This window comes from Triturus cristatus, chromosome 4_2 (genome assembly GCF_964204655.1).
Source record: "Triturus cristatus chromosome 4_2, aTriCri1.1, whole genome shotgun sequence".
In the NCBI taxonomy this organism is placed as follows: Eukaryota; Metazoa; Chordata; class Amphibia; order Caudata; family Salamandridae; genus Triturus; species Triturus cristatus.
The window spans coordinates 45,759,770-45,785,653 of NC_140586.1; the positions used below are offsets into that span (position 1 = coordinate 45,759,770).

A 25,884-nucleotide genomic window follows, 5' to 3' on the forward strand; every position below is an offset into this window, starting at 1 on the left:
TAGATATGTTATGACAGATTTCAATGGTCTCTTGCGAGTTCTCCACAGGAACGTTCATTGATTGTGAATGCAGATTGGAGAAGATATAGGGAATGGAACTTTCACTTTAAAACACTATAACTTTTCAGTGACTTGTCCAATTTTTGACATTTTAGTATTATTTTAATCATAAAATACTTTTTGATTTTACTAAATTGTTCCGGGAGCTTACTGAGTGGTTTCTTGATGCAAGAGTAGTTCCAGGACTGCTACCCCTTAGCACACATTTTCTGAAGTTGCTTTCCACCTCATTCTGCACTAATAAGGGAAAGCCAAGGCTGTCTTAGAGAAACATTGTTTACCTGACAAGGAACTAGTTTTGCAAGGTGCTGAGAGAATTTGCCCGACTGGGCATTCTGCTTACTAAGGTCACCAGTCCTTTTCCACAGGGCACATGCAAGTGGTCAAGAGAGGCATGCATATTAAACTTTGACCTCAAAGCATACTAAGGCCAAGATGCAATAACATGTGTGATGTGGTGGTGCCCTTTTTTTGGCACAGCCATGATGCAAAATGCTAATTGAGATTTACAAAGCCAAGCGAGGGCTAATTGCATTGCCTTGTGTGACATAGTAAAAAACGTAACGCTGTGTTGCATTTCACTGAGTCCGGTAGGCATTACATGGGTGGAATATGGGCATTCCCATGCATCCACACATGTATTTTGGCGCAAACCCAGATTTACCAAAGGCAGCTAACCTGGATTTGCTCCAAAATGGTGCGCCTACCTGAGGCTGGCATAACGAGGAGCATCATCTTAATTTCTCCTTGTTACTTCCTCTTCCCATGTGTGCTGCATTCTGCAGCTGACATGGAAAGAGCATATGCCTCTGACAATTGTTTTTAAGCAGGAAGGTATCCCCTTGTGCCCAAAAACAATCCTGACCACAACACAGGCACCTTTGCGATATGACGCATGGGTGCCTGCGTTGGCGCTAGGCAGCCACACATGTGCCAGTGCAGGGAGAGAGCTGAACAGTGCCATCGTTTTGTAAATATTGCACTGTTCAGCTTTCTCCTCATCCATTCAACACAGCGCTGCAGTTTGCCTTGTTGCGCTGCATCAACTTTTAGTAAATATGTCTGTTTTTTTTTCTTCTTTTTTTTAAAATCTTTTATATAGCGCGAACTCGACCCGAAGGTATTGGAGCGCTGTACATGAGCACCGTATTTACATTACATATTCAGGCACGGGGAGATTAAGTGATTTGCCCAGAATCACAGGATGTGGACGCGACCTCGAGGCTCGAACCTGGTTTCCTGCACCAAAGTCGGCAGGAATCTTCATAAATGCCAATGCTGATACTGAGCTGAGGACCAAGGTGACTATTATATCAGCATGGGAGTGCTGTCACGCATTCAAATGCACCAGTCAACAAGCATTGCCACAGCCAATAGCTCTTGCCTTTAAAATGAAGGTGCTGAGTTCTTGGCTTTGCAAATGTTTGCCCATAAATTATTGTTTAAAAAACGTAAAAGAAAGGGAATATTAAAATACTGGTGGAAAAGCAAACACATATCCTATGAAATTTCAAAACTGTACATTGAATTCAATGTGTTCAATCGTTATAAACGGCACGGTTTATTTTCAAATACTTTTCTGAACAGAAAGTTAACAGAATTTAAAAAAGAATAATGAAGAATCAGAAAGTAAAGTGAAATGCTTACCAGGGCCTAATTTACTTTTTACACAGTTCAGCCTTCTGGATCTCTGCAGTAAAGCAGAGATGAGAGAGATTTGCCTCCAGGAGAAATATTATGCCAAGCACTGGCATTGAGTAGAGTGGTGCATAGTAGAGCTCAGTGGTGTACGGTAGAGTGGAATGGTACAGAGTAGAGTGGCGTAGAGTTGAGTGGTACAGAGTAGAGTGGTGTAGAATGCAGTGGGGTGGAGTGGCGTAGAGTGTAATGATGCAGATTAGACTCAGTTGTGCAGAGTGGAGTGGTGCGGAGTGGAGTGGTGTAAAGTGTATTGGTGTACACTGCAGTGGTGCATAGTAGAGAGACGTAGACTAGAGTGGCACAGACTTGGGTAGCACAGAGTAGAGTGCAGTGGCATAGAGTGCAGTGGCATAGAGTGGAGAGGCATAGAGTAGAGTAGAGTGGAGTGCAATAGTGTAGAGTGCAGTGACATAAAGTGGAGTAGCATAGAGTAGAGTGGTGTAGAGTGCAGCAACATAGAGTGCTGTGGTGCAGAGTAGAGGGGAGTGGGGTCAATTGGGGTGGCGCTTAGTGGAATGGTGTAGAATAGAGTGGTGTAGAGTGCAGTGGCATGGAGTACAGTGAAGTAGAGTGCAATGGTGTAGAGTGGAGTGGTGTAGAGTAGAGTAGCATAGAGTGCAGTGGTGTAGAGTAGAGTGGCATAGAGTGCAGTGCTGCAGAGTAGAGTGGCATAGAGTGCAGTGGCATATAGTGGTGCAGAGTCATGTAGAGTGCAGTGGCATAGAGGAGAGTGGTGCAGCGTAGTGTAAAGTGGCATAGAGTGCAGTCATGTGCAATGCAGTGGCGTAACATAGAGTAACGTAGAGTGGAGTGGCGTAGAAAGGTGTGGCATACAGTGGCATGGCATAGAGTGCAGGTGGTAGAGTGCAGTGGAGTAGAGTGGAGTGGGGTACAGTTAGGTGGCGTAGAGTGCAACAGTGCAGATTAGAGTGGCAAACAGTGGAGTGGTGTGGTGTAGAGTACAGTGGCGTGGAGTAGAGTGCTGCAGAGTAGAGTGACGTGGAGTGGAGTGGAGTGGTGCAGAGTATAGTACAGTGGTGTAAATTGGAGTGGTGCAGAGTAGAGTTACTTAGAGTGGAGTGGCATTGCGTGGAGTAGCATAGAGGGGTGTGGCATACAGTGATGTAGAATCGTGTAGAGTGCAGGAGATAGAGTGCAGTGGGGTAGAGTGGAGTGGTGTAGAGTGGAATAGTGTAGAGTTCAGTGGCGTAGAGTGCAGTGGTGCAGATTAGAGTGACATACAGTGGAGTGCTGTAGAGTGGCATGGTGTAGCGTACAGTAGCGGGGAGTAGAGTGGTGTATAGTACAGTGGCATGGAGTGGCATAGAGTGGAGTGGTGCAGAGTAGAGTGGAGTAGAGTTCAGTGGCATAGAGTGCAAGAGTAGAGTGGCGTAGAGTGGAATGATGCAGAGTAGAGCGGTGTAGCGTGGAGTGGTACAGAGTAGAGTGGTGTAGAGTGTAGTGGGGCAGAGTGGTGTAGAGTGGAGTGATGCAGAGTAGACTGGAGTCATGCAGAGTGGAGTTGTGTAGACTGGAGTGGTGTAAAGTGCAGTGGTGTACACTGCATTGGTGTATAGTAGAGTGGTGCATAGTAGAGTGGCTTAGACTGGAGTGGTGCAGAGTAGAGTGCAGTGGCATAAAGTGGAGTGACAGAGTGCAGTGGTGTATGGTGGAGTGGTGTGCAGTGGTGGAGAGTGCACCAGTATAAAGTGGAGTGGAGTAGCTTAGAGTAGAGTGGTGTAGAGTGCAGCGCCATGGAATGCAGTGGTGCAGAGTAGAGAGGGGTGGGTTAGATTGAGGTGGTGCCAAGAGGAGTGGTGTAGTATAGTGTGGCATAGAGTGCAGTGCTGAATAGTTCAGTGGTGCAGTCTAGAGTGAAGTGGTGTAGAGTGTAATGGTGTAGAGTAGAGTGACATAGAGTGAAGTGGTGTAGAGTAGAGTGGCGTAGAGTGCAGGGCAAAGAGTGCAGTGCTGCAGAGTAGAGTGGCATAGAGTGCTGTGGCCTAGAGTGGTGCAGAGTGATGTTGAGTGCAGTGGCATAGAGTACAGTGGTGCAGAGTAGAATGGCTTAGAATACAGTGGTCCAGAATGCAGTTGTGTACAGTGCAGTGTTGTAAAGTAGAGTGACATAGAGTGGAGTGGCATAGAGAGGTACGGCATAGAGTGGCATGGCATAGAGTGAAGTGGCTTAGAGTGCAGGGAGTAGAGTGCAGTGGGGTAGAGTAGAGTGGGATAGAGTGGAGTGACGTAGACTTAAGTGGCATAGAGTGCAGTGGTGCAGATTAGAGTGGTGTACAGTGGAGTGCCGAAATGTGGTGTGGTGTAGAGTACAGAGGCATGGATTAGAGTGGTGCAGAGTATAATAGAGTGGCGTGGAGAGGAGTGGAGTGGTGCAGAGGAGAGTAGAGTGGCATAGAATGGAGTGGTGCAGAGTGGAGTGACGTAAAGTGGAGAAGTGCAAAGTAGAGCAAAGTGGAGTGGTACAGAGTAGAGTGACAGAGTGGAGTAGCATAGAGTGGAGTGGCATACAGTGGTGTGGCATAGAGTGGAGTAGCATAAAGTGCAAGGGGTAGAGTGCAGTGAGGTAGAGTGGAGTGGTGCAGATTAGAGTGGCATACAGTGGAGTGCCGAAGAGTGGTGTGATGTAGAGTACAGTGGCGTGGAGTAGATTGGTGTATAGTGGAATGGCATGGAGTGGTGTAGAATGGAATGGTGCAGAGTAGAATGCAGTGGTGTAAAGTGCAGGGGCATAAAGTGCAAGGGGTAGAGTGCAGTGAGGTAGAATGCAGTGGTACAGAGTAGAGTAGAGTGGTGCAGAGTTCAATGCCATAGAGATCAGTGGTGCAGAGTAGAGTGTAGTGCTGTAGAATAGAGTGGTATAGAGTGCAGTGGTGTAGAGTAGAATGGTGCAGAGTAGAGTGCAGTGGCTAGAGCGAGGTGGGGTAAAGTGGAATGGTGCGGAGTAGACTGCAGTGGTGTAGAGTGCACTGGTGTAGAGAAGAATAGAGTGCCATAGAGTGCAATGGAGTAGACTAGAGTGGTTACAAGTGGTGCAGAGTATTGTGGCACTGTGCAGTCTGTTGAGGAGAGTGGCATAGAGCACAGTGGGGTAGGGTAGAGTGGTGCAGAGTAGAGTGCAGTGGTGTAAAGTGGAGTGGTGTAGAGACTAGTGGCATAGAGTGTGTGTCTTAGAGTGAAGTGGCTTACAGTGGAGTTGTGCAGAGCAGAGTAGAGTGCAGTGGCACAGAGTAGAATACAGTGACATAGAATAGAGGGAGTGGGACAGCATGTAGTAGTGTGTCGTGGAGTGGCGTAGAGTAGAGTAAAGTAGAGTGCCATAAAGTTGAGGGACGCAGAGTGGTGTGGAGTTCAGCATCGTAGAGTGGAGTGGAGTGAAGTGGTGTGGAGTGGCATAGCATTGAGTGAAGTAAAGTTTCATAGATTGGAGTGGCGTAGCATGGAGTAATACAGAGTGGAGTTAAGTGGTATGAAGTGTTATAGAGTGGAGGTGCATAGACTGTTGTAGAGTGGAGTGGTGTAGAGTAGAGTGTCATTGAGTGGAGCATTGTAGAGCGTCATTGAGTAGCATAGAGTGAAGTGTTGTACAGTGGAGTGGCATAGAGTTTTGTAGAGTGGAGTGTTGTACAGTGGCCTAGAGTGAAGTGGCATAGAGTGGGGTAGAATGGAGTGGAGTGGAGTGGGGGTAGAATGGCAGAGAGTGGACTGGAGTGTCATGTTTTAGAGTGGAATATCGTTAAGTGAAGTAGAGTGTCGTAAAGTGGAGTGTTGAAGAGTCTTGTGGAGTGGAGTGGAGTGGAGTGGCGAAGGTGGGGTGGAGCGGAGTGGCTTAGATTGGAGTGCTGAGGAGTAAAGTATGCATGGCATGTTAGCGCATTGCCATTACAGACAACACCTTTTGAATTGAAATGACCATCACATTTGCACGCACAGTTTTATTGCTAAAACCATACAATGCACAAAGATTAATTTGTGGAAACGGCTTCACATAGTGTAGTGAATTGTTTAGATCATGTTAAAATATTTGTTTCCACCAGACTTCAGAATTACGAAAAATGTGTTTTGTTTGTACATTTCTAATTCTTATATATTCTGAATTTTTTCACACTTCATTTACAGACACTTACATTTTGTTGTCTGCTAGAAAAAAAAACTTTTCTTTCCCATTGCCCCGCAAGATTGTCACATAAATCCTCTAATTTTGAAGTCCACCAAAGAAAAGTAAACATCAGGCCCCCTCTGAAGACAGAGCCTTACATTTGACCTCTGCCTTTGAAAGCACAGCAAATCCGACAAAATAAGAATAAAATGTAAAGGCCTGTTTACAGAAAGCGAGCACTTGTGGAAGAATACAAGTAGTGATGGTGAACAGGCTGTGCTCCACGGGAGGGACGGAGACATGGTAGAAAGCCTAAAACTAATAAAGCCAGAAAATAGAAAGAAAGAAAATGAGAGTTACAAATCACAATGCCAGTGGTATACAATGAGTGGAATCCATTCCCAGGGAAGCTTTCAGAATGTACACAAGAAGTATTTTCGCAACCAAAAAAGTATATATGAGCAATAGAATTATACAAGGCAACCACTCAGAAGGATTGTAAAGAGGCTATGCTCCAGGAGAGGAACAAACAAAAGCATTGAAAGGCAAGCCATCAAATAAGAAACAAGCAAATGAGGATGACAATAAAGCCAACCAATTGTAGAAGAAGGACAGGTTACAGGCCCACAGTACGTTCTCACTAGTTCTTTAGCAGCCAGACAGCATGCACTGTCAAACAGGTTCCACTTAAAAAGAGTGCCTCTTCCTTTCCAACTTCTGCTTCCAACTTTAGAACAAGACAATAAATGATGGGCAAAGGGGAAGCTTAGGGATCATCTTACAACACCACATTTGGGAGAGCATCCCTGAAAGCTGCTGATTGCAGTGGTGAGGCTAGCACACAAAGGGCATTTGTGAAACATGCCTGGGGATCCTCTTCCAAAAAGGGACACTCCTCATCAAGGTCAACTCACAGTAAGGTAGCTTCTCCTTTCATTCTGCACCGCACTAACATACAGCTCAGAATCATTCAGAACAAGTTGGCTAAAATACAATGCACTCTCATGTGCATGCCAATACATTAAAGCAATATAATTGGCTAAGCATGCTGCTCAACATAAGCGTCAGCTTAGGTAGTGTAATGGAAAACTAGGCATCTCAATGGGGGGAACAGTAGGAACAGCGCAGGTAGAGCCACGTGTGTTCCGACTACACAAGCATAACCACGCATGTCTTAACCATGCATATGCCTTAACCACGCAGTCAGGGTAGTTTTTAGGTCTCGCTGAGCCAGCGCATGCGCTGCTCTGCGAGACATTTAGTGTGTGCTCCAGAAAATGCTACCACGCGCTTTTGCTTGTGGCGGCCTAGAGCTTGCGGTTACGCGCACAAGAGCGTGCGCCTCGCTCTGCCTCTCCAATGCTTGCTATGCCTCTCCTTCTTCAGTGATGTTCTTGTGTCTATTATGCTTGTTTTCCAAGTATTGGCCACGCATGCACACAACTCCCGCTTCTCCCCCACCACATATCGTGTCTCACAGCCGCTCGCGTGCGCGGCCAATGCTTGTTGTAACCCCTTATTAATTTCACCTTGGTCCGGTGGCGCCAACTCTGAGGGCTTCCATTCTTAATAACGGCAACTCGCACCCTGATTGACATTGCGGCTGTTAATCACCTAATTCACTGGCACTATACCCCCATACTCCAATTAAGTAAGTGCCTTCACTGCACGCTCTCCCGTAATTCCAGCCCTTCCTTAGACCTCCGAGTAATGACACTAATTTTCCCCACAGCGTCCTGCATTATCCACGCTGTGTCGCACGAGGGCACCTTCAACCCGGATGTTCTGAACCTCTAGAGGGCGCTTGCCAGATTCCGAACAGACCTTCTGCTAATTGCTTACGCTCGTTGCATACCTTAAGTAAGTGCTAGCTGCTGCAGTACGGTCCCCCCTCTGCCTATCACAATACTTATTGTACCCTCTCCCCCACTAGTATATGGCTTGAATACAGCGCGCTTCACCCTGAGAAGCTCCCACAAGTGTTCCTTGACGCATGAGTCATTCCTGAATACAACATTATTTCAGTAAGTGTACCATTAGTTTTCTTCACGCTGCGCCTGCCATCCTGGCTCCTGTGAGCTCTCTGCATTCATTCAAAGAGCCCACCCCTACTACATCACTCCAGTAAAGGGCATCACAGCTCCACATTATTTACCAGCTGCGCCCTTTTTGCTCTTGCGCCCTTCGACTTTACCCGAAGAGCATACTTTACTTTACTTACTAGAACCTATTCAGTTTTCTTTAGATTCTTCTTAATCAGCACCTTAATGTGTGCAGTGAGACAGACAGGCCCTGGGATGCACTTCTTTCCATCCAGTGGTGCAGTGAGACACCTTGAGGTATAACAGTGCCTTGGGGTGCCCTGTGTACCATGCAGCCCTCTCTGGGTCCCGTTTTGCTGTCCTTGGTACCTGACACTATCAGTAGAACAAGGTCTCTCTGCTCCCTAAAGAGATCCCAAAACTCAGTGCAATGCAGATCAACAGAAAAAAGGGCTCTCTGGCTCGATTGGTCTAGGCTGCTTTAGAAAGATTAGAAATGTCTGGCGCTTTTCCCCATCGCACATAGAAGGGCAATTACTTTGGACGGCGCGGAATGCCAATGCGAGTGTCCTGTGTTTTGTCAACATGAAGAGGCTTGCCTACTTACATTCCAGTCTGATGCCATTTCATTGAAACAGGAAGAAGGCGTTCTTACACACACGGAGCACCCTAAGTGGACACGTGGAAAAACACGAGAACTGTGTCTGTCGCTGCCTTTTTCAAAGGTCGGTCCATCTCTCCACAAGCCTTAGTCTCTGCCTCTCTCTGTTTTCCAGGGCGTCTTTCTATCTTTACCTGTTTGTCTTTTCTGCTGTCTGTCTCTTTCTTTTCCACTGGCTCTTCATCTCTAGCTTTTCCACAACTTGCCTTGGCCTCACTCTGTGCCCCAGTTTCTCTGACTTTCACACTGTGCCTATCTCTGCCTCTTGTCTGCTTTTCCTCTCTCTCTCTTCCACTGACCGTCCCTGCCTCTCTCTCGAGCGCCAGTCTCTGCCTCTCCCTTTATCTTTCATACATGACCATGGCGCAGTACGCCAGAACCAAAAACAAACAGCAGAAATATTTCCAAGCAGTTGAACAGCACTCCCATGCAACAACTTCAAGTCGCACAAACAAAAAGCATTGACATAGCAAATAGGTCTTGCTTTTGGGACCTTATAAGTATTTAGTTATGCAGCACAATATCCTTGGTGCAACATTAACTGTTGCATGGCTAAATACTTATAAGGTCCCAAAGGCGAGACCTATTGGCTATGCCAATGCTTGTTAAAAATAGGGGTTATTATTTTAGGCTTAAGGGCAGTGAAAGGGGTTGGGGTAGTTTTAGGGACAGCATGGGGGTGGGAGGGAGTCGGATAGCGTAAGCTAATGGTTAGGGACAGCATGGGGGTGGGAGGGGGTCAGGTATTTAGACCTAAGGGCCGGGGAGGGCATGTAGGGAGTTTGTAGTTTAGGGTGGGGTGAGGGGGGTCACTACCTTAGCCACGCATACCCCTTTACCATTCATGCCTTTACCACGAAATTGCGGGATAAAAGCCTGTGTGGTAAAGGAATGCGTGTTTAAGACGCATTTGTGGTTCAGGTTGCGTGGTAGATGCACACGTGGTTGAGCCATGCTTGCCTCCATCATACAACCTCTCAATGGAATGAAATCAATAGCAAAGTCCTTCATCACATAAACTGGTACTAATCAAGACATAGGACAGATTGATCTCCACTGACCAAGCGTAATGACACATTAACTCTTGTCAGGGGGACTCCCGGAACTGTATGCACAAGGAGTCTTGTCTCCAAAAGCCTCATGAGGCCATGCACACAGTAGATCAATTCTATGCAAATATTTAGAACAGTAGGAAAATCTGCTTTTCCACACAGTACCCTGTTTTCTGGATTCTGCTTGTTTTCTTACTCTGTGCATTGAGAAATCACTATGATTCTCATTGAATATGGTTCCATTGGAACATGAAGAGAGATTGAAAAACTCATCATATGAGTGCTTCTAGCTGCATGAAAATGCACTAAGAACTATTAAAAGGTACATTTGGTTCTCCATGCCTGTAAATGCCACTCAAGGGGTGGATGGGGTGCTTTCCAATGTATGGTTTGACTTGGAAGTAAGTAAATGCCCATAAATATGGCTGTTTTTCAGCATTCACAAACTCGTCAATCTCCTTCCTAGATATGGTCAGAGATTTACTCCAGTTAAGAGCAGGGGCAACCCTCTAAGGGTGGTAAATGGAACAACTCACTTCCAGATTTGCTGGGTGTGTGGAAAAAATGTGAATTTGTGCAGGGGATCCAACTACTCCTGTGTGGATGTATTCGCTCTGGGGAACTACGCACCGCGGCAGTTGGATCCTTTATAGGAATATGCATGGAAGCTTGTGTCTGGTGCACTTTTCCGTGTGTATTTCTGGAAATGTTTGTGAATTTCAGAAAGTTATACATCTACACGTGTACGTAGGTGTGAATCTCCGCGTGCAGATTTACAACTTTCTTTTGTTAATCAGACCCATATTATTTAGTTTCTCAGCAGCAGCAGGTGCACAACCTGCCTGTCTTTCGCACTGACTGAGCATCACAGACAGTGGCGAAGGAGGGTCACACCTTTTCCCTCTACAAGAATAGTAGTAGCACCCAAGCAAAAAGAAAAGCAAGGCGTGGGCCCAGTGCAGCAGCCAGCATAGCTTCCAATGGCCTATGACATGAGATACAGGAGACAAATATAGTTAAAGCCTGTTTCATTGAAGGCCCTGGATCCATTGATAACAAAACCAATTTGCTTGAAAGTAGCCTTTTTTTTTTACCATGGCAGGATACAGACGTGGCATCCCATTTTTTTAGTTGCGATATTTTGAAAAGTTTCAAACTGACCACTCACTTTCTAGAGTTTAGCCATAAGTGAGTACATTGTATTGGAACATTGGGATGCTCAGCGCTCCATTGAAGACGATGGAGGGCTTCGGGCTTCTAATGGCTGGTAGAAGCCCAGAGAGCAACGTTCCAATGTTTTTTCCATTTCACAGCTGTATTTTAATAATTGTTCAATTGCCATGTTTGCCTCATTTTAATCTTAAAATACTTTTTCATTTTACTATATTGGTTTGGGAGCTTTAGTGAGTCATTTCTTCATGCAGGCACTGCTTGATCCTAATGTGCATTCTCTCATCTCGGGCCTGTGATACCAAGGGGTGACCAGGGCTTTCTTAAAGAAACATTGCCTGCCTGGCTGGGAGCTAGGCATCTGTGCTGGTGGGAGAATTTGCCCACTGGGTAATCCAGCTTCCTACAGATAATATTTTACCAGACAGGGAGCTTTTGCAAATGCCCATCCATTCCTCTATCAATAAGGAAACGTAGCTGTGCAAATATTGCAAATTCGGGTATGAAATCAGCTAAGAGTACATGAGCTACATGAATTGGAAATACAAAAATCATACACATTAAAGTCTGCCAACGACCAAAGACACTTGTAAACAGCTAGAAAGGGATACTTTCCAGAGAGATGAGATATAATTTGCAGCCACAAAACAGCAGATGCTAAAGAAGCCTGCTGCAACCATACAATCAGTTTCACACAAAACAAACACTGGCAAAGCCAATAGCTCACGTGTTTGTGATCTACTTGAATTGTAATGGTTTTAGAGTGCAGCACAGCATGCTGTGTTGCATGGTTATAGAATATTTTAAAAAATCAATAAAAACTTTTGACAGTGCTAACCAAGTTGAATCAGTAACTAAAAAAAAGTGTGAAAAGGATTTTCTTTAAGTGGGTGGGAGAAGCAACATCGGGGTACAGAAGCAACAAGGAGGTGCGGGGGGGTTGAAAGCAACACAGGGGACAAGGGGTGAAAGAACACTAGGGGCCAAGGTTGGGGGTCAAAGGAAAACAGGAGGGTGCATGTGGAGGGAGCAATAGGCGCTCTGTGGGTGGGGCATTAAACAGTCAAAAGACAGTAACATGAAGCGTGTGGGGAAAAACCATACGGGAAAGAAAGGCAACATGGGCAAGAGAGAGGAACACTGAGAGGGGCAGAGTGGAGAGGAGAGAACCATGCAGGGGAGACAACAGGAAAACACATGCACTCTTGTGGAGTCCTTAAACAAAAAAACAAAGATGTGCCTGAAAAAGCGAGAAGTGAAAGGACACAGTAAAGCTTCCGTGCTTCATGGGTAGGATAAACACAAGAAAAGGAAGAAAAATCCCAGCTGATGAATAAGAAGCAAGCAAATGAGAGTGACCATAAAGTCAATCAGTGTTAAGCATTGGGGCGGACTCTACGTCCATAGTAAGCTCACAATATGTTTTGCAACAAACAGCACATGTTGTGGGCGAGGCCTACAAATTAGCTATATTTAGCTATTTCCAAGTCAAAATTAAAAATTCTTCAGTGAAACTGAAGTTCAGGGCTCTGGTTTTTGAAAAGTGCATTATAAAAAAAACACAGGGCCAGTCATCAGTGGCTGAGGGAGTGGGGAAGGCAAGAGGAGGCCCATACACTCATCCCAAGAACCCGAGGTCAGAGGAAAACTGTTATACTGTTCTTTCATGATTGTTTCTTCATGTTCTGGATGTTTGGTTAGAGTATTACTGTTTGCATGGTTGTCCGGGCTATTCCTTGTCCCTCATTCGGTGCGTCCTTAGTTATGGAATACTAAAGGTTCGAATTCGGTTGGGGTGGTTGATGGATGCCCGGGGATGAAAGCTGGTCGTTGTCTTCAAAAACTCGTCTTCCTCATCCCAACTGAGAGACCACCTTTATTACAAAAAACATGCCTCAGGTGCGTGTATTTTACCTTTGCTTCTCACGGTGAGCACTCTGCTCTTTCGAGGGGCTCTATGTATTTATTGGGGCTCTGTGGTGACGCAAACAACTGATTTAACGTTTTTTACTAAATAGTAAAAGCTGCACGTGAACACCGACAAATGCGTCATCATTTACTCTTGCAGGGAGGTGTGCATGTGTACTGGGGATGGGTGCGAGATGGACACAGGGGGTGAAACGCACGTGTCTGTCTGAACACAGGGAAACATTCTCTCTACTCCCAGACGTCGATGTGATTAGAGTGCACTTAGAGTCCAAGGAGTCCGTTACTGGAAGAAGCACGCGCAGGCAGAGAGAAGGGCGGAGGGGGGTTGAGTGGAAAGGGTGGAGATGTGGGGTGCTGAGTTGACCTACGGGAGGAGGGGGAGAGGGCTTGACTAGAGAAGAGGGTGAGCCGTGAGTGAAGAGGGTGGAGGTAGAATGTCAGGATAGTGGAGTTCAGAGCTGCCTGTGGAAATGTGGGTGGTCTGTGAGGAGGGTGGGTTGCAAGTGAGGAAGGCAGGGGATAGAACTGTGAGAATAGTGGGGTGTGGGGTTCGGGCCTGTGGGGGCGGGGGTCTATGAGGGGGTGGTCTGCCAGTAGGCAGCAGTGGTAGGCCTTGAGGACGGGTGGTGAGTAGGGTGGGTGAGAGAGGGTAGAGTGGATAGGCGGTGAGTTGTGGGGAGGGAGAAGAGCTGTCAGAAGTGTGGGGTGAGCTGTGAGTGAGAAGGGAAGGGTGGGCTGTGAAGGGAGTGGGAGCTTTGTGTGGGAAGGGTAAGCTGTGGGTGAGGGGTGGGAGGGTGTGAGGTGCGGAGGGGGCTTGTCGGCGTGGCTGCGAGGGGGCGAGGTTGCCAGTGAGGTGGTCTGTGGTGCGCACAGGGATGCCGGCAGCCAGGCAGTTAGGACAGGGGGGTGTACAGGCTTCCCTGGGAGGGCTGAGCTGTCAGTGACAGCGGAGAGCAGAGCGGAGCAGTGACTGAGGGGAGACAGCGCTGTCACCGAGGAGGGGCTGAGCGGAGGGGACTCGGCTCTCACAGGATGCGCGGGCTCCCTCGGCTGTGGAAGAGCCTGTGACTCCTCGACTCAGGGCTTCGCGGCGCCTTCTATGTCTTTTTCTGACTCGAGTGCAACCTTCCTGCTGAACGAGGTAAGACCGGGCTCCCTTGATGATAGATAGAGGGTGGGGTATTAAAGCGGGAGGTGCCAGGAAGGGAGAGCAGCTGTAGGCAGTTCGCCCCTCTCTGCTGTCAAAATGCTAGCCATTTGTTTTGAGGTCTGCACCTCCACCTCCCCATCTCCCGTGAAACATCCCTCCTCCCCCAACACACACACTCTCCGACTGGCAGCCATCAGTCTGAGGGGAATATCATGCACAATATGACGCTGCTCAACCAAAAATAACTGAAATGACAGCGACCGCTGAGGGCAGGAAACAAAGAGGCGAGGGGGTGAGGGGAGGTAGTTTGGCGGTGGGCAGCCCGGGGCAAACCTGGCGGAGGGAATCCATGGGCAGGAGCGAGTCTGGTGGGGTTGACAGATCACCTCAGATGGAGGGGTCCAGGCTCCGACCGAGACAGTGGAGGGGGCGGCGGCGAGCATGGGCTGACAGGAATCTAGGGAAAGGGTACTGTTTTCGCACCCCAGATATGTACATAGGGAAGGGTCTGACATACCATTTCAACGGGAGGGTGGAAATTCCTGGGGAGGGACGTGGACAGACAGACTCGGATTGGACGTGGACAGACAGACCCGGATGGCGGAAGAGAGCGACCATGGACAGGTGGATGACCATTGAGGGTCGCTGTAGAAGGACAGGGTTTGACAGAGACACTGACAGGCAGCACACCCAGAGACAGAATGGGCAAGGCAGTGGAATCAGGGATTGGCCGAGGACGGGAGACCGCGTCTGACAGAGGCGGGCAAAGACAGGGCTGAGGAGGGGCCCGGGCGGGGAGGAAGAGAGAGGCACACGCAGCCTGAGACAGTGAGGAAGGGGCAGGCCTGGGAGGGCTCTAGTCGAAGGAATGGCTGTGGGGCATGTTGAATCAAAGGTAAACAGAAACACTAGGTGGTAAAAGGTAAGGCCGAGAGGGGGAGATAAAGACAGACGGGCACTGAGCGCCGCCGAGGGAAGGGGAGGGGCAGACACAGATTGGCAACAGACACAGTCAAACACATGCAGACTGACGCCCGTAGTGAGGCGCTGACAGAGTCACTTTCAAAGCGGCCGACAGAGTACCGAATCCCGCCAGAATCACTTACAAACAACAGAAGTAGGCATTGGAGGACTGGCAAACAGCGACAGACACGGAGAGGCACTAAAAGGCTCCGAAAGACACCAACAGACAGGCTCTAACAGGCAACAAGAGACAGGCTCTAACAGGCAGACAGAGACGGGCCCTACCAGACACCAAGGCACAGTCCCTGACAGACACTCACTGACAGACACCGACAGGACTCGAGAGGCAGACACCACAGAGTGTAGGGCAGGGATATGACTCCGGGGTGGGAGGGTTTGCTGAGAGTGCTTTTTGTTGCCCCCACTTCCCGCCCCTCTTGCCACTAACCTTTCCAAAACTAAACTCCATTACTTCTCCTCTGAGGGGGAATTCACCCCCAAGACTCAGTGATGGGGCCTCCTCTGATCACCCATACAGTGCAGTGATGAGGTCTATGCTGGTTACCTACGGCAGTGACACAGTCCCATCTCCCCCTGGAAACAACCAGTGAAGGGCTTCCTCTGGTCATACAGAGCAGCGATGGGGCATGCTGTGCCCTTCAGACAGTCTCCTCTCTGAAAGCGGCTTTCGGGCCTAGTATGTCCCCCTAGAAGGGTGGGTGGGTAGACAGCAAGAGTCTGGTGGGCGCAGGCTCTTGTGGTCGCTATATTTTGTGGCTGACCTGTAGCCTTCCATGCACAGTTACAGAAGTTACACTGGTTTATCAGGCTTGCTCTACTCTGCAGGGGGTATTTTATGTTTTTTGCGCCAAGAGCTGACCAGAGTGGCTTTGAGGCGTGTGTGGGTCCGGTTCAGAAGCTTGTGTGGGTCTGGTCTAGGTGTCTTGGTAGAGTGAGGGTTGGCCTTATAGATTTGACGGGTGAGGAATGAGCAATATGGCCTTATAGGGTGAGGGTATCCTCCCTATGGCTTTATTAAGTGCGGCCTCACTGTGTGACTTGAGGGTACTTCCATATTCATACGGTTATGTGGAGAAAGGATCTCAGTCACCTGACTGACTATTTTTGGGCGGGGGAGCAGGGGGTTTGCCCGTCTGTCTTGGTGAGAAGAAGGTGGTTTCCACAGAGTTTTGTGAGGTGCGCATCTCGTCCAATAGCTTAGCGCCGTGGGGTGCCACCCCTGTGAATCCGCGGGGTCAAGACTCGTCAGTATGTCTTTACAGGGCGAGGGTCTTGTGGATGGAAGGCTGGTCATATTGCTTCCTGGTGTGAACCTGTGTCTTTGAGGGATGTGGTCTGAGTTCCCGCTAGGCACCACACACATGCCCCTCAGCCGCTTTCCAATCATGGCTCTGATGCAGCTCAGATTCTGGTGGCACCCTGGAAAGCTTCATGCCCAGTCCACAACCCGGGTGCCTGTCATCACGCCGAGGAGAGCGCCGCTCTCTCACTCCTGGAGAGGTGAGGGGCGCGAGGGCCCTCTTCTCACACGCACCTTCGCCGCGCGGGGGGCGGGGCTTGGCTCGACGTCTCCTCGGCGTGACCCACGCAGCCAGGGGATGCACCGTTTCCCGCGCGCTCCGAAGACGGCTCAGGTGCGGACGGTGCCAAAAACACACAGCAAAAAACTCCCGGATAAATGGAATAGGCAGGCACGCTTGGCCCTGGGGACGTGTTGATGAATAATGCCTCCTGTGAGCGACAGACGGCAGGGCGGGAGGGCCTAAGGAGGCACCGCGAAGAAGCGTATTTCCGCCCACTCGGATGACAGCGCACACGGCTAATAATTTGCCCAGAGACGAGGAGCGCGCTTGTGTGCGACTCGCTGCTTATTAAGAGCTTCGAACACGCTTGGTAGCACTGCCCGAGCAACTGGAACATTTTAAACTAGATTGGACATTCCTTTGTTGTGTGAAGCTGTGATGAAGTGGACTCTAATGCAGGCAGGGAATATGGACCCTCCCTATCCCCTGATTTGGTGGTAAAAACAGCTGTGTTTGTGGACCAGTGGGCCTTTCACACCACAGGGCACTGGTTATAGCTAAGCCCCTTGTGCTAGGCAAAGGTCAACCAGAAACATCTGTGCTCTTGGTTGAATTTGGTGTGTAGATTTGGTGTAGGGTGGAAGGTGTTGGGCTGGAAGCACTGGTGGCATGAGGCCCCCACACCACTGCCAGCTTCTCACATCCTTCGTTGTGCCTCAAAACTGTTGCAGACAGGTGCTCCACCTTTGTGCCAGTCATCATGCTAATGGTGATATAAGATCTGTGGGAGAGTGTAGCCCTGGATATACAGCAGGGAATATTGTGGTACATTAATATCTTAGCCAAAACACTGAGAACTAAAATATTGACAGCTAAGTATATATAGATTTTTTTCTACCTAACTCCGCCTCTACGTATCTTGATGATATGTATGTCGGCAATTTGCGTATTTGTGGAGTTCAGAATAATAAGTCTATATTACTCTTTATGCACTTATCTTTCGAAATTTTTGTCCTCAATAGTTTTTCAATATTAGAGTGTCACAATATTCCTTACTCATATTCTATACTAAAATCGTGGGGGTGAGCAAATACTAGGTCTAAGGTTTGACTGAACAGGAAGGACCTGTTTGAAAGGAGGCAGCAAATTTCTTTAAACCTGAAGACATGGGAACCTTATTACAAGAGAGGGACTGCAGTGGGTAAGCTCTGTCTACCCCTGTGGAACTTCTCAGACCAGAAGAGAGGTAAATGAGACCTACCTGATCCCGGGTAGCCATGTGCAGGGCTTTAAGTGGGATGAAACAACTGAGTGGTCTCTCAAAGGGGCGTGGCTGATGTGATTAAGGGCGTGGCCTAAAAACACGTAAGCTAAAAATCTGTGCTAAGCAGAGTGTGCCGCCTGACTGGTATTTTGCTGCTTTTGTCATTGCATCTGGATATACAATACAACAAGTAACATCACGCCTACAACAAGCCAGTACTATTGGCTTTGTCAATGGTTGTTAGTTGCATACGATAAATAAGCAATAACTATGGCTTCATTTTATATAATATTGAAAATGCTTCAGTTCTGAAATGATGAGACTGTGAAATAACCATAAGGAGTCTCTTTGAAGTTACACCAAAGCCAGTAAAGCGTGGTCCTGCTGCAGAGTTAAGTTTTTTTTTCACCCTAATGGTAAAGGAAAAAAATATAGAGACCAATAGGGACCATTCTCAGCACCTGCTTTTTAGAACTGCCGGTCCTGAGGCACCGGCAGGACCCGGCCCACTTAAAGCCTTGGCCATGTGGCATCTCAGTTGGTAAGGTGCCAGGTCATGCTCAAAATCTTGTACATGGCACAAAAACCTTACAGCACTATTTTCAACACATTCATGAAAAACACACTATCTCTGAAGCATGCATACACTTTATAGGGAGATTAATATCTTGCAGTCTTGGACCTCACACCAGCTATTGAAAGATGGATGGCTGAGTTGCAAAGTCACTAAAATACCTTCATCAGACCAATACATTGTTCCAAAATTACACAACTGAATCTTTCATAGATAACTGGGCAAGAAGAAGGATGGTCTTGCCAGGTAACCAAAGGAATTAGTGTCCACCGCTGACACAGTCACACTTGTAATTTACAGCCTCTAAGGGCTGATGTTAGAGTCAAGGCCCAAAAGCCACTGATTCTAAGCCAGTTTCTATGGACCATAGAAGAAGATGGACTCAGACCATCATCTATTACACTGCAGACAGCAATGCACGAAAATAAATAGTACAGGAGATGTGCGAGTGCCTAGATCCTTAAGGGGAGCCATAAACACTCCCTATGTCCCTTCATATGAAGGGAGACAATGTCACCCTTCTTTATGCCTCTGCAAAAAGTTAGACCGTATGACTGTTTACCTAAGAAGTTGTGTTTTTTTTAAATAAAACATTTTATTGTTTAAAATAGATACAACAACAACACCAACAGCAATGGCGTAGACAGCAAAGAGTAGCAGCAACCTTTGCAAGACATTGGTACTTGTGAAAATCATCCAACACAGTATATGGTCGCGTCTGCAAAGTGATAAAAAAAGAGAGAACTTTGGCACCCAATAGCACAATGCTTGTATCACAGAAATTTTAAACTGATCCCATCACGACCCCAGATCCTGGCATGCCAATGTGGGTAATCCCTTGAGTTATAGATCAGTTCCTCAAGAATGGAACATCTATTGATTCCTCGCAACCTTGCCTGAGGAGGGGGAAGAAGTAGCCCAGTTCCAGTTTTAAGTGATGTTTCTCTTGAGCTTGTGTGTGTTACCGGATCTGTTTGTCCTTCGGTGCTGAAAAGCATTCTGCGCTAATGAGGTAGAAAAATGTAACTTACCCATATTGAGTGTTCTTTGCTGCCACCTAGTAAAGATCCACATACTTACCTGAAAATATGAGAGTCACAATACTCACTTTTTAGCCTTTCTACATACATTTTCCATCCGAAGGGCACCAAACAAGCTACTTTAATCACACCCACGTGAATGCATGTCTAGCTTTCTTTCAAAGCAAGCAGTGGACTCGAAAACCACTGACTCCACAGAAGTGTGCGCTTGGGAGGGAATTCAAAGGAATTTATTAATAACATCCCTAGAGAACTATGGCTCCAGAAAAGTAATTCTCCATCTCCTGCGTAGGATAGTCTAGAAATTCACACCAGGTGGTAAAAACACCCAGAAGAGAAGCCTTTAAACGAACCAGTCTTTGAGAAAATTCTGCAAGAGCATCACTTCTTAAATCAGTGTCCGAGAAGTAGTGCTTGCAGAGTGTGCCCACTGATTGCAGCATGGCTGTTGTGCAGGGGCCGACAAGTCCTGTATTGCTCTTCAATACTGTTGTGAAGGGTTGTCTCTCACTGAGTGATACAGATGGGTGAGAGAATCCTTTTGGAAGCAGCCACCAACACCCACATGGAAAGTAAAGAACCAGTATCTGGTTCGATGAGGTCGTAATCTTCAACCGCAACAAAAATTCTAGCTCTTGATGGTCAGAAAGATCTTTCTGGTCTACAAATTACACAAAAGAGAGAACTCAGAGTCCTGGCATTACGCTATACGAACCACAACACAATCAACGCTGCTCCAACAAATAAGAAATTACAGGAACTCCGAAGAATCCAGACCAAAAAGCGAGGTCTATTCTGAACCAAAGAAAATGGAACAATGTTCCACCTGCCCCAAAAGAGCTCAACTGCCTCCCAGTGGAAGAAAGATCAACATTTAACACATTGTGCACCATGTACAGAGGCTTCGAAAACCAAAGTCCCATAACACCGAAGGAAGTCGGCCCATTACTATACCCCGGATCAGGCAATGCCAAACTGAGCACCCAACCCAAAATTCAGGTGGAAGAAACATGGAAGCAAAACCAGACGAGCATCTGGTCCCATGCATGTGAATGTTCGATTGATTCCCTCTTTTAATGGGTTTAAGTAACTTACAGGTTTTCAAGAAGGCATGAAATGTGGTCATTCAGTGTGCCAGGTGATAACAAGACAAAGGATCTTAACCTCACGAATATCTGAAAGGACTTTTCAGAGCACCAACATCATAGTAAAACTACAAGAGAACACAGGTACACTTAATCCAGAGACTGCGATTGCTCTTATGGTTTTACATTCGGGTACACAGAACGCTACAAAGAGTCTGCAAGTAAAATGTGACAAAAACAAACTAATCAAGCATTGGCATAGCCAACAGGCCTGGCATCGGTAAGCTGGTGAATTGGTATTTTTTAACGCAAGCATATACAGCAAAAATAAAAATGGAAAAAGTGAAAGCATGCCACCATCGAAACGCAATGGCCATATGCAAACAAAACAAATGTAACATAGGCAAATAACCACGAAATATCATTTTGATAGAACAGTACTGATTATTCTTATAAGGTAGGGGTACCTAAACAGATATAGAAAGACTTTTTAATTTTAACGAACATCACTGGAAAATATGATTCTTATCTGAGCAAGAAAAGTTTCTATTCACTTTTATTGGGGTGAGGAGTTGGCCTAATGGCTAGGGCGGTCGAACTCGAATCTGGGGAACCGGGTTCGAGTCTCTGCAATGACGCTGAACATCCTGTGATTGTGGACAAACCACTTAATCTCCCTGTGCCTAACAAAAATGAATGTGTCCTCATGTATACAACTGGTGCTATGTAAAGCGCTCTGATATCCGACTCGGTCAAGTTTGCGCTATATAAAACTCTGTAAAATAAAAAATTAAAGAAAATTACTGTAGCCACGTAAGGATGTCTATAAAAATAAAAAATGATAAAGAATGGAAAGAAAAGGGCATTCACAAAGTAAAATACCGGCCTGTAGCCTGGATCTGAAGTGCACTTCTTTTTAGGTGGATGTGCACATGTGATAATGTACAATGCCATCACTCAGTGCAAGAGAGCCAATGGTTGAAGTGGATCTATCTCTTGCACCACATTACGTGCTGCAGTAATAAGAAGCAAAATCAGTGCTTAATTTGTAAAATATTAAGTGCCAGGGCTCTGACCGGGAGGCCACTGCAGCTTGCACCACCCATCGCCCTTGTCAGCGCTGCCAAAAACAATTACTAATCATCTCGCTTGCATGTAAATGCGACAGTTCAGATTATTCCAGGTCCCCAAAGCTAAAGGAGTGGCTGGGGAGGCAGGTATTTGCAATTTTAATGTATATTGTATTCCTAAACAACCGTTGTTCTGCTCATATCTAAATTAGATGAGCAGCACCATCATGTGGTAGACTGTTCTATGTATGGTGTTGACAATTAAGTGCCGGTGATTAGCACCAGAAAGCCCTGGCTCAAATTAAGCACTGAGCAAAATGTAAATGACAGCTGAACAGACAAATAAAGAGAGCAGAAGCAAAGTCAGTCTACGTATGCATTTTAGTTATCATTTTTTTCCATTTCATCTGGCTGGTGAGACAGCGAAAATGTCTCTAACCCAGACCTAAAAATTAACATCATAGGCATTCATTCTTTGTCCAAAGCATTTAGCCCAACCACTGGAGGGCCTCAGGCAAATTGACATTGTTTCGAAGAACAAATCCATGATGTACAGTAATGATATGGTAAATAAATAAATATATATATATATATATATATATATATCAACAAACAATCCCGATAATGATGAAGGATGTCTGACAGGACGGTCCGTGTTGGGGTAATCGGCAGCCCCACTTATGAAACACCACACTTTTCTCTTTCGAAAGTATACACGGACGCCAAGGAGATTTGCAGTTTTAAAGCTGGTTTAATGGACTGCACACACAACGCGTTTCAGCTTTCGCCTTGTTCACGCTAGAGCAAAGTTTTTTTCAATAAAGTTAAATACAATTCATTATGCGCAAAATAAACAACAGACTTCTTACAACAAAGCAATGCAATGCAAGAGAATGGTAACATGGCGGCCATCTTGGCCTAGTGCGAATACCACATAATGTTAGACAATATATCATAGAAACTGGGGAATGTGAGCATGGTAGCAGATATAGAGCTCAATTATCACCAAATAAAAGTGTGGCCAATCTAGTATTGAGTAAATTGTGCAAACTAAATCACGCTGCACGCGCTACCAATGATGATAAAAGATGTTTAAGCATACACCCTTTAAACACAATTAATCAGCCCTAGTGGGCACAGCTCTAATGGTATTAATTCTGGTGTAATCAATATACACCCCACTGACTTCGTAATCAAATGGAAAACCATGCCCTAAATAAAACCCCAGTGGGCATAATGGAAAGAGTGCAGCACTCTGACAATTTAATTAAGCTTGACTCGGAGTCCCAGTTTATCAAAGGCCACAGCATATTTTTGATACCAATCCCTGAAAAATATAACAAAATAAAACAAATTTTAGTATAACGAAATCACAGCCACAGTATATACAATATCAATCCTCGAACTTAGTTGTGTAAATGTACAGATAATTCTTCACTAGAATTCAACCCTTTAGGGAACATTGTATCGAAGTCCACAATATATCTAGACTCCAATTGTCTGAGGTGGAGCAATTTATTACCTCCACGTACAGTGTCAACGACAGCATCAATTACCACCATCTTTAACAGTCGTTCATTTTGAGCATGCTGTTCGAAAAAGTGTCGTGCGACCGGATATTGTTTGTTGTTATGGCGTAGAGCCCTTACATGTTCTAACACTCTTTTTGTCGCACGATGAATTGTGCTGCCAATATATGCCTTATTGCATGGACAGGTTAATGCATAGACACAATACGTAGTATTACATTTCAGAACTTTCTTGATGGTAAACTTTTTGCTCATACTCGAGAAATGTACCTCTGTACAATCCACGCTATTTCTGCAAGCCTTGCAGTTTTTGCAACAACGAAATCCTGGCCGACAACTACTCTTAAGGGTTGTCAAGCTGGTTATTACATTGGGACTTAACTCATCTCTCAAAGAGTTACTCCTCTTGAATGTAACTTTCGGATGATTAGTCAGATGTTTTTTGAGATTATTGTCAGTTAGCAAAACATGCCAATGTTTATCCAGAACACGGCGCAAATCATGCGCTTGTCCTGAATACGTAGTAATGAAACGTAGACTTTCCATCTCCGATATTCGTTGCACAGGGTGCAGTAGCTCATTGCGTGCAACGTCATCTACCTTCCTACATGCTTCTTTAATGGTACAGGGATGGTAACCTCTCTCTTTGAAGCGTTGTACCATATTGTCTTTTTCAATTGCATAACTGCTCTCCGTGCTACAGTTACTTTTCGCGCGCAGTAATTCCCCATATGGGATACTGCACACCAACTTGCGAGGATGAGAGCTGGATGCACTCAAAATACTATTACCGGCGGTCTTTTTCCGGTAAAGGTATGTGTGCATGGATTGCTCTTTGATCTCCACAGTAACGTCGAGGAACTCAACAGAGGTCCTACTAACATGCTCAGTGAAGACCAAATTGTATGGGTTGTCATTCAGTTTGTTGACAAATGCTCTGGCAGGGTCCAAGTCCCCCTTCCAAATTAAAAAGATGTCGTCAATATATCGGAGCCACAGGACACAGTTGGAAAATTCATCCAGCTGTGAGGCCACCTGCTCTTCCCACCAGCCCATGACAAGATTGGCATAGCTGGGGGCGAAGCAGGTGCCCATCGCTGTGCCCTGTGACTGCCGATAGATGACATCATCAAATAGAAAAAAATTGTTCATCAGACAATATTCGATCATAGCCATGATCATCTCTGAGTGACACAGGAGAGAAATAGAACAAGTCTTGAGAAAATGCTGCACAGCCCTCAAACCCAGTTGATGTTGTATGCTGGTATACAGGCTGCCAACATCCAGGGTGACCAAAGTATAGTCTGGTTCCCAGTGAATCCCATCAATGATAGTTAAAAAGTGGGTAGTATCCCGTAAATAAGCTGGTAACGCAATTACGTAGGGTCTTAAATAATGGTCAATGTAGCGGGAAGTATTCTCCAATAGAGACCCAATGGATGAAACTATGGGTCTGCCAGGCGGATTAACCGGGTCCTTGTGCAATTTAGGGAGTAAATATAACACAGGTATCCGGGGGTAAGGGCATCTCAAATAGTTGAATTCCTCCCACTCTAATAACCCCTTCTCTCTCCAATCTACTGGTAGTTCCCCATATTTCACATTAGATACTGATATGGCCCTTCTGTCAGAAATCACATAACATGTCTGGTCACTCAGTTGCCTGAATCCCTCACGCAAATAGGCTGATTTGTCCTGGATCACCACATTACCACCCTTATCCGATTGTCGGATAACGATGGTATTGTCTGCCTTTAAGTTTTCTAATGCTTGAATTTGACACCAGTTAAGGTTCTTCTCAGACATCGGGATTTTACCATGTCTCATTTTCTTTAGGTCATTTAAAACACCCCTCTCAAATACCTCAATGGCATCACATTCAATATTCGGTAGAAACACAGATTTGGGTTTAAAATGACTGCCTGGGTTAATGTTGGTGTCAATCGAAAAATCATCCAAATTCAAACATTCATCAACATCACAATTTTCCAAATTAGACATGGTAGATATTGCATGTAGGACCTCAATGTCATCAACATTGAGGGTATTCAAAGGCACAATCACAGGTGTTATATCTGTTTTGTTGTGTTTGGTTTCAAACCATTTCTTCAATTTTAATTTGCGTGAGAAGTAAAATAAGTCAATTCGTGTTTGAACAAAATTAAAATTGGAAGTAGGGCAAAAGGACAAACCTAGGCCAAGGAGGTCTCTCTCATCTGCAGATAGAGATCGTTGGGAGAGATTGATGACAGTCATTGTTGAACTTTTTTGCCCCTTGTCATCATTCCCATTGGGCTTCCTACTTCTTTTCTTGCTCCTCTGTTTGGCCTGTTTGTTCCTCTGATTTTTCCTCTGCCGCCTCGCCCTCTGCCTCGCTGACCAGTTTGGTCTTGATATTGCTCTGTCCGTCCCTGGTTTAGTATTTGGAACTGGGCTAAAAAATTATTCGACTTCTTTGGAAGATCTTGACTAGCCAGACTTGTAGCCACTGACATGGGTATATCTGATAAGCTGCCATCTGAGACGTCACTCTCAATAATATCCACATTAACAGATGCTGTGGATGGTGGTATGGACACAATTCCATTTATATCAAATAAATGATCGTATTTTTTATGGAAAGTAAGGGTCCGGCCTGACTGATAGTCCTTAAAGTCTCTTACGAACTTACGTTGTTTTTTGGCCGTAATCTCTTCCTCTAATTTGTCCATTCGTTGCAATAGAGATTTCATAAAAGTCTCCAATACATCTTTGGCCACCAATTTTTCAAGTTGGGCAGATAACTGGTCAATCTCTGCCAATAATTTGCTACGGTCTTTTAGTGCAAATTTGACTAAAATGCGCATCATAGTTATGGAACAGGCAGCAGAATTGTTGGACCATTCCTCCAACATCTCCGGATCAGGGTCCTCATAAGTAGGAATGGTAAAAAT

At 46.0% G+C, this 25,884-nt stretch overlaps 1 protein-coding gene across 2 annotated transcripts in view; it reads left to right on the forward strand.

The window, feature by feature from the left end:
- The window catches only part of CACNB3 (calcium voltage-gated channel auxiliary subunit beta 3), a 249,587-nt gene that overhangs the window by 39,870 nt on the left and 183,833 nt on the right, over window positions 1-25,884 (forward strand). Inside the window, exon 1 of one of the 2 annotated variants that reach the window (XM_085600397.1) lies at window positions 13,641-13,873. The exons of the other annotated variant lie outside the window; for it this stretch is intronic. Within the exon in view, the coding sequence (XP_085456523.1) occupies window positions 13,832-13,873 (42 nt within the window). The 5' untranslated portion in view covers window positions 13,641-13,831. Of the gene's footprint in view, window positions 1-13,640; window positions 13,874-25,884 lie in introns of those variants that run through there. 2 annotated transcript variants of the gene reach the window in all.